Source organism: Esox lucius, chromosome 13 (assembly GCF_011004845.1).
Source record: "Esox lucius isolate fEsoLuc1 chromosome 13, fEsoLuc1.pri, whole genome shotgun sequence".
Lineage (NCBI taxonomy): Eukaryota > Metazoa > Chordata > Actinopteri > Esociformes > Esocidae > Esox > Esox lucius.
In genome coordinates, this window is record NC_047581.1 from 4625652 (window position 1) to 4641647 (window position 15996).

The 15996-nt window shown below is 41.4% G+C and overlaps 1 protein-coding gene across 2 annotated transcripts; it reads right to left on the reverse strand.

The window, feature by feature from the left end:
* Window positions 1–773: 773 nt before the first annotated feature.
* Window positions 774–10674, reverse strand: dok2 (docking protein 2). 2 transcript variants are annotated; one of them, XM_010905913.5, is made up of 5 exons: window positions 10527–10674; window positions 8680–8988; window positions 7894–8005; window positions 2661–2833; window positions 774–2220 (listed from the first exon to the last, which is right to left on the reverse strand). In XM_010905913.5, the coding sequence occupies exons 1-5, from the start codon at window positions 10584–10586 to the stop codon at window positions 1219–1221; spliced, it is 1656 nt and encodes a 551-aa protein (XP_010904215.1). In that variant the 5' UTR covers window positions 10587–10674; the 3' UTR covers window positions 774–1218. The 2 variants fall into 2 exon arrangements, with proteins under 2 accessions (XP_010904215.1, XP_010904214.1); XM_010905912.5 differs by having other exon boundaries at window positions 2661–2836.
* Between the last annotated feature and the right edge of the window lie 5322 nt (window positions 10675–15996).

Genomic DNA, 15996 nt, shown 5'->3' on the forward strand with positions numbered 1-15996 from the left:
TAAATGTAAAATCCCTTTTTTAGAACTATGATTCCTACAGACAGTAACTTGGGAACAAATCTATTTCCTGAAACAAGTAGAAATATGCATTAAATGAACAGCAATAATCACAAACAGTCTCCAGTTTGTATTTGTGTGCCAGAGTCTTTCCAGCAACACTGGCTGTTTAAGCAATTACTGTAGACCCCTGTTCTTGAACAAACACATTATCCGGTTTGTATGCTTCCATTTTCTTCTTTACTGTGGTATTTCAAGCTTTTTGGAGAAATGTTTTAGTCAGGGGGTAACGGCCCTATATCAGTTAATTTTCAACTACATGAAAAAAGTGTTGAGATATCAAGAGAATTGTCTTGCTTAAAGAGCAAGAGGCTTCCCGTTTGATCAGGCTTACTTATTATAAAATAGATTCCTGGCCAATGAGGAGAGCAAAATGGTTTGATGTAATGTGGGTCTGCTTGAAACTGCTGATCTACTTGACCTAATTGACCATTACAGACCAAGCCAGGTTCAGGGGTCTCTTACTTTCAGAACTATGTTTTAGTGATGCAAATTGAGTCGGAATTGTACATTCCATGAAAGGTTACAGGGATTATGACACACAGCCAGAAAATCCAAAAATGTACAGGATTACATTTGGGCACATTGTAATTCAACCACAAAGGGAACAATCTGTAATTACCTCTCCCAAGATAATGGCCTTTAATGCATAACAATTATGGAAATAGTTTTCAGACATTTTACTTTAATTCCTTTTCAAATAGATGCTGAGAAGATTGAGTGTCAAAATCCACAGGATTTAAAGATCACGTTTATTTTCCGATTAACGGTAATGACATAATAAACAAATGAATGGAACATCTGTGCATCAGAGAAAGACATTAAAAAGTGCTTAGAGAAACCGTTGCGTAGTCACAGATGTATAATAGAGTTGCTGCCTCCTGGTGGACAAAAGACTGTACAACAGTATTTAAAAAACCATAATAAAAGCAACAACAATAAAATGGTTGAAATAAATTACTTTAAGTAATACAAAAAACATTATTGTAGATGTGTTCATGAACTTCACAGCATCATTTAGGTATACTATAAAAAACTGAAAATGCAGATCCTGAAGTTTCATGAAGTATCATGGATCAGTATCAGCATCTGTGAATCCTGTTTAATAAAAAAGGTTCTTGGTATTCCAGACATGCTAACACTGGCATTGCGAGCCAGCTTTCATCGGTTCTCCCTATCTGTCTTTTTAACCATCACATTATCATAAGGAGAGTCCTCTTCTTCAATGTTGGTTGCGTTTGGGGGGAACGTTCTCTTTAGTGGCTTGGGGACCGCATAGTCATCGACATGAGGGTTGTATGGATACTCATGGCCGTTGGGGTCAGCTACGGTACCCATGATTTTCCAGGCATGACCTCGGACCTCCTCGGGGTCATCGTAAAGAGAGGTGGGGCATTCAGGCTCACGAGCTGCAGCTACGGCGCATCCCTCCGGCTCATCGTAGATGTGTTCTGGCTTTATTCTGACGTTGGTGCTCTTGGCCCTGGCCTGGGCTGAACGGATGGCTGACTCGTCGATGCTGTCATAGAGGGGATCCGGAGTGTAGTTGTCCACCTGGCTGCCAGCCCCCTCGCATCCCTGAGGCTCCAACCCCGACGGCACGTGGAAGCTATGCAACATCTCTGCCAACAGATTTTTGTTAATGGTGTCAAAGGGGAGAGAGTAGTCTGAGTCCTTGGAGGCATGGTTGGCCCCAGCACCAAGGCCAATGGAGGAGTTGTCTTCTTGCTCTCTCCTTTCCAAAGGCATGGTGATCTCTGAGTAGGTCTCGGTGTCCCTGTTCAGCAGAGGGCAACTGGAGATGGTCTTCACCTGGTTCTTGCGAGGGACTCCTCTCGTGTCCAGAGTCAGGCTTTTTACCCCCACAAGGAGTTTCTCTGTGGGGGCCTCCAGCCTGGGCTGGGGGAGCAGTGGGGGAGAGGAACCATCCTTTGGCATGGCATCATTGACAGTGCTATAAACAGATGGCTCTCCCACTGATGGGGACCTGGGTCCCAGTTCTCCCTCTGTGACAGTTGAGACCTGACGGTGGGTGCCTACACTCCTCTGGAGATTAATGGCTGACTCTACGGCCTGGAACAACATGTTACCCTGCTTGGTGTCAAACTCAAAGCTGCCTTCGCCGGAGTCACACCTGCGTCCCGCTTCGAAGGAAAATGTCACCTGCAAAACCATTTGTGAAGGGTTTCGTAAGGCTCATGATAGCCCAACACTTTACTGAGACAGTTTTATGGTGTTTGTTTCTTTAATTTGTCACCTGCCTGTGTACATAACTGACAAAGTAAAGCAAACATCAACTAAGCGGCCTGAATAGGTTCCACTGCGAGCCATCATCTTTAATGCGTTCCTTCGATTGATTTGAATATTGTCTGAAAACTCATCCACAAGACAATGTATAACTTTGTTGCTGGGGGTGGAATACACTGTGTCGTGCACCAAACATAATTAAGAATTATCTTCAGGAATAGGAACATTTCGTTTCAAGCACTACTCCCTACCCAGCCCTACTTCTGCTTCAGTGTTTCCTTCCTTTTAACAGTTTCTTCTACATGTTGTTGTAATTATTGCACTTTTGTGGTTGACAATTTGATGAGGGTGTTTACCTTGTCTCGTCCGAACCTCCGAAGGAAGCGGTAGGGCCAGGTAAAAAGCACTTCTCCTGTCTTGGACTCTATAAGGAGGAGGCTGTCAAAGTCTGTCCGTAGAACACAGACCCCTCTTAACCTGCAGCGCTCTGCTGCCTCTGTCCTGCGTACCACCACCCTGAAGTCCTTCACTACTGGGAAACAGATGAACAAGAATGAACGCTATATGTAGCTCAGTTGGTCGAACATGGTGATTACAATGCCAGGATAGATGTTTCGATTCCCATTACTATAAGTTTCTCTAGATTAAGGCCATCTGACTAAAATGTGAACAGAAATCCTGAGGAACAGATAGACAGGATTGAACCCATATGGGATCAACTCTTTCAAATGTGGTATTTCCTGTACTCAAAACACCTTCCAAATATATTGAAATCTGAATGTATTTATTTTATTAAAACATAAAAATACTTCCAAAAAATATATTTCACATGCATTGTAAAATACATCAAAATATTCTGTCCTTATGGGGAGGTGCAGTGTCCTTATATCACATGAATGTTTAAGTCTAGTGATAGAGGTAGACAAACCGATAAACAGTTTAAAGAGCATAAGAGTTTGACTCAGTATCAATCAATCAATTAAATTGATTGATATGATTTAAATATTTATTGAGAAAGGAAGATGCATAACACTAATACATGGGATTCCACTTGTTTGCTGATACATACAGAAACTGACAAAACTAAATAAAAAAAGTTACACACTGTTCTGTTCTAGCATACAGTAACATAAGTGCTTTTCAGAAATGTTCCACTTGTCAAGACATCATTCCAGTGCTAAAAATTCCCAACTGCTGTGGTTCCTAATATGAACAATGCAAGCCAAGTTCCAGTCTGTAGTTTTATAAGTTATGTTGGAGAGCACAATCTTTTTGTCTGTTGCTCTGTGGGAGTGCGATCCAAATCCCAGCCATAGGTGAAAGACCCCTGTTTTTCTATACACTTGGATAATGTTACTGGAGTGAGAAAGACAAGTGTATTGTATTCTCATTACCAATCCTAGTCCTACATACAGTAAGGGGGACATTTTTTTTATCCCCTGCTGATTTTGATTTGCCCACTGAAAAAGAAATGATCAGTCTATCATTTTAATGGTAGGTTTATTTGAACAGTGAGAGACAGAATAAACAAAGACACCTGTCCACAGAAGCCACTAATCAATCAGATTCCAAACTCTCCACCATGGCCAAGACCAAAGAGCTGTCCAAGGATGTCAGGGACAAGATTGTAGACCTACAGAAGGCTGGAATGGGCTACAAGACCATCGCCAAGCAGCTTGGTGAGAAGGTGACAACAGCTGGTGCGATTATTCACAAATGGAAGAAACACAAAAGAACTGTCAATCTCCCTCGGTCTGGGGCTCCATGCAAGATCTCACCTCGTGGAGTTACAATGATCATGAGAACGGTGAGGAATCAGCCCAGAACTACACAGGAGAACTGGGTGAAAGTGTTGTGGTCAGATGAGACCAAAATCAAGCTCTTTGGCATCAACTCAACTCGCTGTGTTTGGAGGAGGACGAATGCTGCCTATGACCCCAAGAACACCATCACCACCGTCAAACATGGAAGTGGAAACATTATGCTTTGTGGGTGTTTTTCTGCTAAGGGGGACAGGACACCTTCACTGCATCAAAGGGACGATGGATGGGGCCTCCTTCCCTCAACCAGGGCATTGAAAATGGGTCGTGGATGGGTATTCCAGCATAACAATTATCCAAAACACACGGCCAAGGCAACAAAGTGTCTCAAGAAGAAGCACATTAGGGTCCTGGAGTGGCCTAGCCAGTCTCCAGACCTTAATCCCATAGAAAATCTGTGGAGGGAGCTGAAGGTTCCAGTTGCCAAACGTCAGCCTCGAAACCTTAATGACTTGGAGAAGATCTGCAAAGAGGAATGGGACAAAATCCCTCCTGAGATGTGTGCAAACCTGGTGGCCAACTACAAGAAATGTCTGACCTCTGTGATTGTCAACAAGGGTTTTGCGACCAAGTACTAAGTCATGTTTAGCAGAGGGGTTGAATTACTTATTTCACTCATTAAAATGCAAATCAATTTATAACATTTTTGACATGGGTTTTTCTGGATTTGTCTCTCACTGTTCAAAAAACATACCATTAAAATTATAGACTAATACTTCTTTGTCAGTGGGCAAACGTACAAAATCTGCAGGGGATCAAATACTTTTTTCCCTCACTGTACAAATCCCTTCACAAAGAGCTAAAAATAACAATGAATTGACCATAGATCAGAATAGAAATTGGAAGCATGGTTTCCGAGCTAATACTTTCCCATATGGAGGATACCCTAGGTATCTATCACCCCTTCCCTTCCATAAAAAACATGGATTGTTTTGGTGGAGTGGAAAGAAAGTAAAGGAAAAGCTTGAAAGGCAGTTCTTATGTTTTAAATTGACCGGGAGACACATCCTTGTAACTTTTCTGACAGACAAAAAAAACTGTAGGTTACTGAATTTTTTACTAAACCATTCGTCTTGTTTGAAGTCTATGTTCACTGTTGCTTCTTCAAGAAGCAGCTGAAAGGGAGATGAGGGAACAGAGCATGGCATAGCAACATGTGTGAAACATGTGCCTTAGGAAGCCTCAGATATTTGGTTGTGCTAAGGAGTGCATCTTTTGTAGAGAAGACGCATTATCTTGCAGCTGTTTCACCAAACCTCTCAGCGCTTCCTCAACCAACACATTGAGAGAAGGCCCATTGACTTCCTGTTGCAGCCAAGCCTTTATATCTCAGAAATGTCCTGTTCTTAAAATAGACAGACTTCTCAATACAGTAGCTCAGCTATACCTTTCTGCCACTAGCGGATGAGCTAGTGGCAGAAACCCCAAAACCAGTTTTTCAGCTGCATTTCTTTTCATCATTTTTTTTCTACATTGCCTTCAAGTCAGAATATGCCTTGTAGTCTGTCAATAGGCTTTTTTTTTTTGTCACACTGAAGCAAGCCCAGCCCTGTAAAATGCCTTGGATAACTGTTTTGGTTTCTGGGTTCTTCTCTTGCCAGGTGCTTAGTTCAGGAAGTGGAGACTACATGGTTAACCGCTTATGTTTACCGTTCGTTTATGAGCATTGTCAGATTGTATAACTGATAATGACGTGGGAATAGGAATCCTTTGCTATGGTGCAAATTACACAGAGAATGTACCACTGCAGATGGATGCAAACAAATGTCTCTCTCATAGATTCACACTCAGAGTTTCACTAATTCAAGGTCAGAACTCCTACTGCTTGCCCAATAGAAAAATGTATCATACTAAAAGCAGTACTATAAACATTATCACAGAAGTCAGCTGTTCATTTGGGCATATATAGTTGATCTGTCTCATATAAATTTGGGGGAAATGGGCCTATTTAAAAAATAGAGATGAAATCACACAGAGCAATGGTCATTATTCTCACTTTGCTACCGCTAACAAGTACTTTTTAATATATGCCATTAAACAGTCAGAATCGGGGGGGATTTCTTTTACTGAAAAACGATGCACTGTCTCTAGGCCTGTCAACTGATATTTGCATGATGTTAGCTTGGGATCTCCAACACAGGCTCTCATTTAATTAATAATAATAATAATTAGTAGGTGGGTACTTATATGTATTCTATTTAATAAATGAACATGGTTTATAATGTGGGTGAATTGTTATGTGCAGCACATATCCCATTGCCAGTGACACCATTATTGACTATTAACTGCATTGCTCAAGGGCTGAACAAGAGATTGCTTTTACCTTCTCGGCTCTTGGATTCAGATTACGAGGCCGAAACCCTTACCACAAGGTCAAAATGACACTTCAGTGTTGTGGGTTTGATTACCACGGGACGGGCGGTACAAGAAAGTGTTTCAGTGTATCCATATAAGGATAAATTACTTATGTAAAAAGATTTTTAGTCTTGGTCTAATCTGCCTCCAGAAAGGAGGAAGATTGTTGCTTGTTGAAATATGTGATATTTTTCAGAAACAAATAGGCACGATCTCAAATAGAAAATAAAGCTGCAGAAAACAGGATGTAGCTGCCTTCTGAATGATAAGTAAGTGGTCAATGTGCTAACATGGGGACATTAGAGTGGTGCAATATTTGTCATCAGTAAGATGTGTCACAGTTTTCCACTACGTACACAGGTTCCTCAAAAGAAAGATGTACCACATGTCTTGATTCTTTGTGAAACATGACTCTAAACATACTTAAAGCAGGGTTTTATTTAGTAGGGTTTTTATTTATATTATGGATTCACATAATTGTTCTATTTACTGTCTTTTTTTCTACATATTGTTTTTAGAATAGAAAATGCTGATTAACACTTGCTCTTTTGAAATGTACAGTGGACTAGCTCACAGTTCAACCACTTTGCACTGCGTTACAAAGTGTGATTATAAAATATTTAATTGAGCTTTTTTTGTGATTGATTTACGTAAAATATTCTCGGAATGTCCAAGTAATAGACAAAGACCATCTGCGGTCATAGAACTGTAATTTTTTGACAACGAGAATCAGTTCCAAGTGTGTAGGTTTCAAAATGGAACTATAGTAAGGAATAGAGACCCACAAACTGACAGGAAAAGGACAAAGTCCAAACCTGATGCACCAAATGCAAAGATACAGCTCTGGAAAAAATTAAGAGACCATTGCACCTTTTTCTTTCCTTTCCAAAAAAGGTTTTGAATGAGGAACAGAAGCGTTAAAATTAAGAGACCACTGCAAATTGAACACTTCTGTTCCTCACTCAAAACTTTTTTGGAAAGGAAAGAAAAAAGTGCTGTGGTCTCTTAATTTTTTGGTGCACAAAAGAAAGTGAAATAAAGAAACATACACAATCAGAACATCATCAGTGTAGAGCAAGGCCAAAGGACATCCAACACACACCTTCCACCTATTAAAGGTCCAACTACAGATAGAAGTGTACAGTCTACATTTTATTTTCACTTGTGCCTCATATTATTCTACAACTTCCTTTTTCATCTGAGGCCATTCTGCTTCTTATTGCACTGCAGGCTCTACCATGTATTTTATACCAGAATCCTTATGACCTGGAAGGAATGTGTGAAACATGTGTCCTCTGGAGTTTGTTCGTGTGTGCGTGCGTGTGCTTACATGCCCATATATGCTTAATTCATGTAATTCATGCTATGTATAATTATACCATTTTCGTTCATGGGTGAACGGCGATCAACTCACCACAGGCTCTTCCGCTGTATAGGGAGTTGTCCTCCATCCCCTCAACTGCATCATCTGCCTTTGATCGAAGCAAACTGCTACGCCGCATTCCTCCTTTCTCACCCCACTTTATCTACATGATTCAAAGGTACCAAACATTAATGGTTGACATGGGGAACCAAACTCGTGCAGGGTCCCACGGGATTTGTGCAAGAATGAGTAATGTTCAGGACAGAATGGAACAGGACAATCTACTAGCAGAAGATGTTTAAAACACATTAAAACCATGTTGAAAAAAAAAGTTGAATAGACATTGAAAAGACAAGAGACATCACTATAGAAAATCAAATATCACACATCCTTTAGACACAACTTTTGCTCGCTTAAATGGAAATAAAAAACTGGACCTTGAGATATATGCATGTAGCTATGTATGACTACACTTAAATGTTCACCTATATGGTCTTCCTTTGTATGTTGTGAAAGTACCAAACAGCTGTTACCAGTGTTAGTCTGATAATGGGTAATGCCTACAGGGATTTGTTTTTGACCAACTGTCTCTGTTAATAAAGAGCATCTAAAAAAAGGGGACTGTACTTCGTCCTAAATATGAGCTAAGAGAGCATCTTCAGCAAGTTGTCTAAAAATAAATGGTGTGAATAGGTAATTTGAGAAAACATGTTAGTGTTTTTTTTTGTTGCATTTGACTCATGCTTAAGTCAGTTAAACCTTATAAGCAGGTTTAGAGACAGCCAGGCTTCTTGTAAACATAATCAAGCCTGACTAAACAAGAGAGCTTGAACGTACAGGGAATGCAATTTCACACAGCTTCTGTGTCCAGTCGTCCAGCTCGGTCATCTCCACTGCAAACACAAAGAGTTTTTCTGTAGTCTCGATCAGGAACTGGCCACAGTCTTTGGGGGAGCCCTCCATGTCCACTTCTGACACTCGGATACAGTCGCTCAGCTTGATCACCTTCTTGCTCTCCTGTTGCTTGCGGAGGGTCTTGTCCGATTTCTCCAGGGTGCTTGGTCCATCTTTGCATTCGAAGAACTCCAAGCGGGAGATGGAACATGAACTCTCTCTGTACAAAATCGACCAGACCTTCTTCCATTTCTATACAGGGTTAGACAAAGAAACATGAAGTCAGATAGTGACAGCGGCAATGATGGTCAATGTGAATAACTTTGTGATGTCTCAGTGTGCTTTCTAAGGTAACTGTAAGCACTATTGTTAATTTTATTTCCACTACCTAGAAACTGTATTACAGAGTATCCAGTATTTACATGTTTTACAGTGCCTTTGGAATTGTTGTGTTATGGACTTAACTCACATGTACAAAAGTATTCAGACCCTTTTGGTACTTAGTAGAAGCGTTTTTGGCAGAGACCTTAGCTTGAAGACTATTTAGGTATGCCTATACCAGCCTTGCACACCTGGATTTGGGCAGTTTTCTTATTCAGAGGGTTTCATTTCTGGGCTTTGGCTGGGCCACTCAAGGACATTAACAGATTTGTTCACTCAAGTCTGAGGTCCTGTGCACTCTGCATCATGTTTTCTTCAATCAACTCTTTGTAGCTCTGTTTATCCTTCCCTCAATCCTGACCTGTCTCTCTGTCCCTGCCTTTGATAAGGATCCCCATAGCATAATGCCTCCTCCATCATCCTTCACCATAGGAATGGTAGTAGCCAGGTTAAGTGGTACCTGTTTTTTTGCCAGACATATTGCTTTGTATTCAGGCCAAATAGTATGAATTTGGTCACATCAGACTAGAGAAAATATATTTCCTTCAGGTGGCATGTCATATGCTTTTTACTCTAGCCACTCTACCACATAGACCTGATATAGTGCTGTAGAGAGTGTCATCCTTTTGGTAGGTTCTCTAATCTCTTCACATAAATTCTAAAGCTCTGTGTCCTCCATTTTCTCTAGGAACAGTCTTGGTGGTTCCAAACTTCTTCCCTTCTATTTCACAATGATGGAGCTCACTTTGAAACAATGAACTTTTTATAAACTTCCCCAAATCGACAATTGTACAATTCCTACAAATACTTTTTAAATAGAGACATACTCAACACACTTAAGAGAAACAACTGCCATTATTTGTTTTGTGAATTAACTCCATGAAAAAATGCTATGCAATGCTACAATAAAATGCATGACAGAGTAAGTTTTACTCGTTCTTAAAGAGGACCTCGATCTGCTATACTGTTGCTAGAGCAAGTAAAAACGCAACAGGCAAAATACAGGAAACTGACCTTATGCATAACTTGTAACTGAACAGAGGCTCCTTAATCTACCTATATCTACCTATGTTGCAATGCCAATCTTTGTCTGGACCAGATAAAAGTAACATCATTGGTTTCTGTTTATCTTTAACCAAATGTATATCACAAGTAATTTCAACAGATGTCCAAGTAAAGAGCGAACAGTGAGAAAGGAAATGTGCGTCAGACAACAAAGCAGGACGTTTATGCTTTCTTTTCAGCCATGAGGTGACATCACTATCTTCCTTCAGTGTTAACTAAATGAAATATAACAAACGGTTTTCATGAAGAACTTATGGTCATAATTATGACAAGGCACACACTATTGCTCCTAATTCATATTAAGCAGTGGGCCGAAACATAGACTCTGAGGGGACTGTTGTTACCTTTCCGAACCTCTGTTGCTGTAGGTAGAGCATTCCTTTCTTCCTGATGTCCTCCTCCATGGTGCCCCAGCTCTCGTGTGCCCCTTCACGTCTCCACCTTGTGCTCTGTTCAGCACGATGCTCTACGTACGGTATGTATGTAGTGAAGTGAAGCAGAAAACCTCAAGTTCCCTGTAATGCTGACTTCCTGTATGCCCAGCAACAATTCAGAAATAGCTCTGTGTGTGTGTGTGTGTGTGTTCGTGTGTGTGTCATCTCTCAAAACAGCCTGAAATAGTTTTGATGTTTGTTAGTTTAGTTCGCTGGTGGGAGGTTTGTTTGGGGGGTCATGATGTCTGGGTTATGGTGTGTGGGTGGTTTCCTGTGGTGAGGTGTCCGGTGATGTTTGGGTTGTTTTCCTGTGTGTCTCACAGTCATTATGAATTTACTATAATATCAGCACGAGAAGGACAGAAGCTGGGTAAGGAGGAGCACAGTGGGTAGGGGACAACCTGGACACCCCGATTGGGACACTGAGCTGCGACTGGGTCCTGTCATTCACTGGGTCCCCCATGGGCCGATGTCATGTATGGACCTGTCGGCTCATGGACCCATGTCAGCTGGGCTTTCTCACAGAGGTGTTGGCTGGAGGGCCATCTCACTTTTCAACTGAAATGTTTCAGGCTTATGCTCAAAGGCAGAGCAGACTGGCTATAGTCGCAGGGGTCATTACACCAGCTCAGGCAGCCGGAGAGTCTTTAGTCCTGCTTGTTGTCTGTTGGTTTCAGCTCATATACGCAAACCAAAAGATCAAGGTTTCTTCTACATATACTGTATATGTATGTGTATGTACAGTTGTGCTCATAAGTTTGCATTCCCTGGCAGAAATTGTAAAATATTTGCATTGATTTTGAAAATATGACTGATCATGCAAAAAACCTGTCTTTTATTTAGTGATAGTGAACAGTTTACATACCCTTGAATGAAAGTTTACATACCCTTGAATGTTTGGCCTTGTTACAGACACACAAGGTGAAACACACAGGTGAAAATGGCATTTCCCACACCTGTGACTTTTTAAATTGCCATTAGTGTCTGTGCATAAATAGTCAATGAGTTTGTTAGCTCTCACGTGGATGCACTGAGCAGGCTAGATACTGAGCCATGGAGAGCAGAAAAGAACTGTCAACTGTCAACTTTGTAAGGATGGAAAAGGATATAAAAAGATATCCAAAGCCTTGCAAATGCCAGTCAGTACTGTTCAATCATTTATTAAGAAGTGGAATATTTGGGTACCTCCTTGATACCAAGCCAAGGTCAGGTAGACCAAGAAAGATTCCAGCCAAAACTGTCAGAAGAACTGTTTGGGATACAACCCACAGGTAACCTCAGGAAAGATACAGGCTGCTCTGGAAAAAGACGGTGTAGTTGTTTCAAGGAGCAAAATACGATGATACTTGATTGGTCACAACCATAAGCGCTATGTTTGGAGAGGGGTCAACAAGGTGAACAGAATACCATCCCCACTGTGATGCATGGTGGGGGCTCACTGATGTTTTGGGGGGGCAGTGAGCTCTGAAGGCACGGGCAACTTTGTGAAAATGTATGGCAAAATGAATGCAACATGTTATCTGAAAATACTGTCAGACAATTTGCATTCTTCTGCATGAAAGCTGTGCATGAGACGCTCTTGGACTTTCCAGAACGACGATTACACTAAGCACAAGGCCAAGTTGGTTACAGCAGAAAAAGGTGAAGGTTCTGGAGTGGCCTTCCCAGTCTCCTGACCTTAATATCACAGAGCCACTCTGGGGAGATCTCAAACGTGCGCTCATGCAAGACAACCAAAGACTTTGCATGACGTGGAGGCATTTTGCCAAGTCGTATGGGCAGCTATACCACCTAAAAGAATTTGGGGCCTCATAAACAACTATTACGAAAGACTACACGCTATCATAGATGCTAAAGGGGGCAATACACAATATTAAGATCTAAGGGTATGCAGACTTTTGAAAAGGGGTCAGTTCATATTTTATTTCTTTGTTGCCATGTTTTGTTTTATGATTGTGCCATTCTGTTATTACCTACAGTTGAATGTGAATTCCATAAGAAATAAAAGACATGCGTTTTGCCTGCTCACTCATGTTTTCTTTACAAATGGTACATATCTTACCAATTCTCCAAGGGAATGCAAACTTTTAAGCACAACTGTATGTGTGTATATATATATATATATATATATATATATATATATATATATATATATATATATACATACACACACACATATACACACACACACACAGTTAGGTCTAGACATATTTGGACACTAACACAATTTTAATTATTTTGGCTCTGTACACCACCACAATGGATTTGAAATGAAACAACCGAGATGCAAATGAAGTGCAGACTTTAAGCTTCAATTCTAAGGGTTGAACAAAAATATCCTATGAAACGTTTCAGTATTGCAACCATTTTCAAACACAGTCCCCTCAGGGGGTCAAATGTAATTGGACAAATTAACACAATCATAAATAAAATGTACATATTTAATACTTTGTCGAGAATCCTTTGTAGGCAATGACTGTTTGAAGTCTGGAATGCATGGATATCACCAAAGGCTGGGTTTCCTCCTTAGTGATGCTTTGCCAGGACTTTACTGCAGCTGTCTTCAGTTGTTGTTTGTTTGTCTATCTGCCTTAAGGGAATTTTACTGAATTTTAGCAGACAGTATATCCCTATACACTTCAGAATTCATCCGACTGCTTCGGTCTTCTGTCACATCATCAATAAACACTAGTGACCCAGTGCCATTGGAAGCCATGCATGTCCATGCCATCACACTGCCTCCACCGTGTTTTACAGATGACGTGGTAGGCTTTGGATCATGAGCCGTTCCAAGCCTTCTCAATACTTTTTTCTTCCCATCATTCTGGTACAGGTTGATCTTAGTTTCAATCTGTCCAAAGAATACTGTTCCAGAACTGGGCTGGCTTTTTTGATGTGGCAAAGACTAATCTGGCCATTCTATTCTTGAGACATTTGAATGATTTGCACCTTGTGGTGAACCCTCTGTATTTGCTCTTGTGAAGTCTTCTCTTTATGGTATACTTGGATAATGATATGCCTACCTCCTGTAGAGTGTTCTTCACTTGGCTGGATGCTGAGAAGGGGTTTTTCTTCACCATGGAAAGGATCCTACGATCATACACCACTGTTGTCTTCCATGGACGTCCAGGCCTTTTTGTGTTGCAGAGCTCACCAGCGCATTCTTTTTTTCTCAGAATGTACCAAACTGTTGATTTGGCCACCCCTAATGTTTCTGCTATCTCTCTGATGGAATTAATTTTTTTAGCCTAAGGATGGCCTGTTTCACTTGCACTGAAAAGCAACAGCTTCCAAATGCGAATGCCACACCTGGAATCAACTCCGAAGCGTTCACCTGCTCAATTGATGAACAAATAGTGAAGGAATAGCCCACACCTGTCCAATAAACAGCTTTTGAGTCAATTGTCCAATTACATTTGGTCCCTTGAAAAAGAGGGGGCTACATATTAAAGAGCTGTAATTCCTCAACCCTTCCTCTAGTTTGGATGTGAATATCCTCAAAATTAAGATGAGACCACACTTTAATTTTTATTTATCATTTAACTGTAACTTGAATACACTTAGGTAAACAGACAAAATAAAAAAAATTGTGTCACACAAAATGTGTGTTATGAAGGCAAATGCAGTGCAAATGGCAATACTAAATGTGCAATTAAGGCTAATAGAGAAGTGAAGAAAATTGTAAATTATTTATTATAGTGTCTGTTACAAGTGGGATAAACAGTTGTGCGGGTACAAATGACAATTCAAAATGGCATTCTAGATGTGCATGAGAGGCATATTGAAGGAGTAAGGTGTGTATGTGTATGTAACAACTGCAAAAATGCAAGTACGATGGGAATTCTAAATGTGCAAATAGGCTTACTGAATGTGCAAGGTGCATGTGCAACTGAAATGCAGGGATAGCAGTAATGAGGTTCCTGAGGTAGACAAATACCAGTAACAACAGAACTTATCAGATAAAACCATTATCAGACTATACAAGGCAGTGTTGGGGGTGTATGGAGGGGGGTATGGTTAGTACAAAGTAGTACAAAGGGAGTAGTGCAACAAGGTCCCTGAGAGGCAGGGGGTTTGGTTAGTGATGGATCACAGAGTTCTCTGGGTCACAGTGTTAAGCAGGGTTACAGTAGATGGGAATAAACTGTTCCTGAGCCTGCTGGTGCAGGAGCTATGAGACCTGTATCATCTGCCTGAGGGTAAGAGGGCATACAATTTGTGGCATGGATGTGAAGGGTGCCTGATGATGCCGCGAACCCTGTGTAAACACCGCTTGTGCTGGAGGTCTCCGATGGCTGGAAGCTGGGCACCAGTGATGTGCTGGGTGGTTTTCACCACCCGTTGCAGGGCCTTCCGGTCGGCTATTGAGCAATCGCTAAACCATTCTGTGGTGCAGTTAGTCAGAATGCTCTTGATTGTGCAGCAGTAGAAGTTCACAAGGATCTTGGAGGACAGATGGGCCTTCTTCAGCCTCCTCAAAAATTTCAGGCGCTGCTGTGCCTTTTTGACCAATGCTGAAGTGTTGAGGGTCCAGGAGAGGTCCTCGGAGATGTGAGCACCCAGGAGTTTGAAGCTGGACACACGCTCCACCTCACTGCCATCAATGAGAACTGGGGCGTGACTGCAGCCATTAGACTTCCTTTAATCAACAATAAGCTCCTTGGTTTTCTTTGCGTTGAGAGCTGACTCGTCGTTAATGTTGTCACTGATCAGGCCTACCACCGTGGTGTCATCTGCGAAATTGACAATGGTGTTGAAACAGTGTGCAGGCACACAGTCGTGGGTGAATAGGGAGTACAGGAGGGGGCTCAGCACACAGCCTTGTGGAACACCAGTGTTCAGGATCAGGGAGGAGAAAGTGAAGTTTTTAACCTGACAGACAGGTGGTCTGTGGGTTAGGAAGTCCAAAGTCCAGTTGCAGAGAGAGGAGCTGATCCCCAGGTCATGGAGTTTGTTGACCAGCCTAGAGGGGATTCTGAGCTGAAGTGTATGAATAGCATTCTCACATAGGTATTGGTTTTGTCCAGGTGGGTCAGGGTAGAGGGAAAAGCTGTGGAGATGGCTTCCCCTGTAGAAGAGACACAAGTGTGCATTGGACCTGTGGAAATGTGCGCTTTGATCTGATGAGTCAACACTTTTGATTTTTAGTTCCTTCCGGCATGTCTTTGTGAGACACAGAGTGGATGAACTGACCATTTCTGAATGTGTGGTTCCCACCACGAGGCATGGAGGAAAAGGTGTGATGGTGTGATGTGAAGTGCTTTGCTGGTGACACTGTGATTTATTTAGAATTCAAGGCATACTCAACTAGCATGGCTATCACAGCATTCTTTAGCAATTCACCATCCCATCTGGTTTCAGGTTAGTGGGACCACCATTT

Bases quoted from the DNA above. Each gene is read 5' to 3' on its own strand.
- dok2 (XM_010905912.5), bottom strand. From the start codon at position 10,586: ATGGAGGAGGACATCAGGAAGAAAGGAATGCTCTACCTACAGCAACAG. The intron at 8,006-8,679 runs GTACGTTCAAGC...TGAATCATGTAG, and splicing joins TGTGTGAAATTGCATTCCCT to ATAAAGTGGGGTGAGAAAGG. The intron at 2,837-7,893 runs GTGAGTTGATCG...TCTGTTTCCCAG, and splicing joins ATACAGCGGAAGAGCCTGTG to TAGTGAAGGACTTCAGGGTG.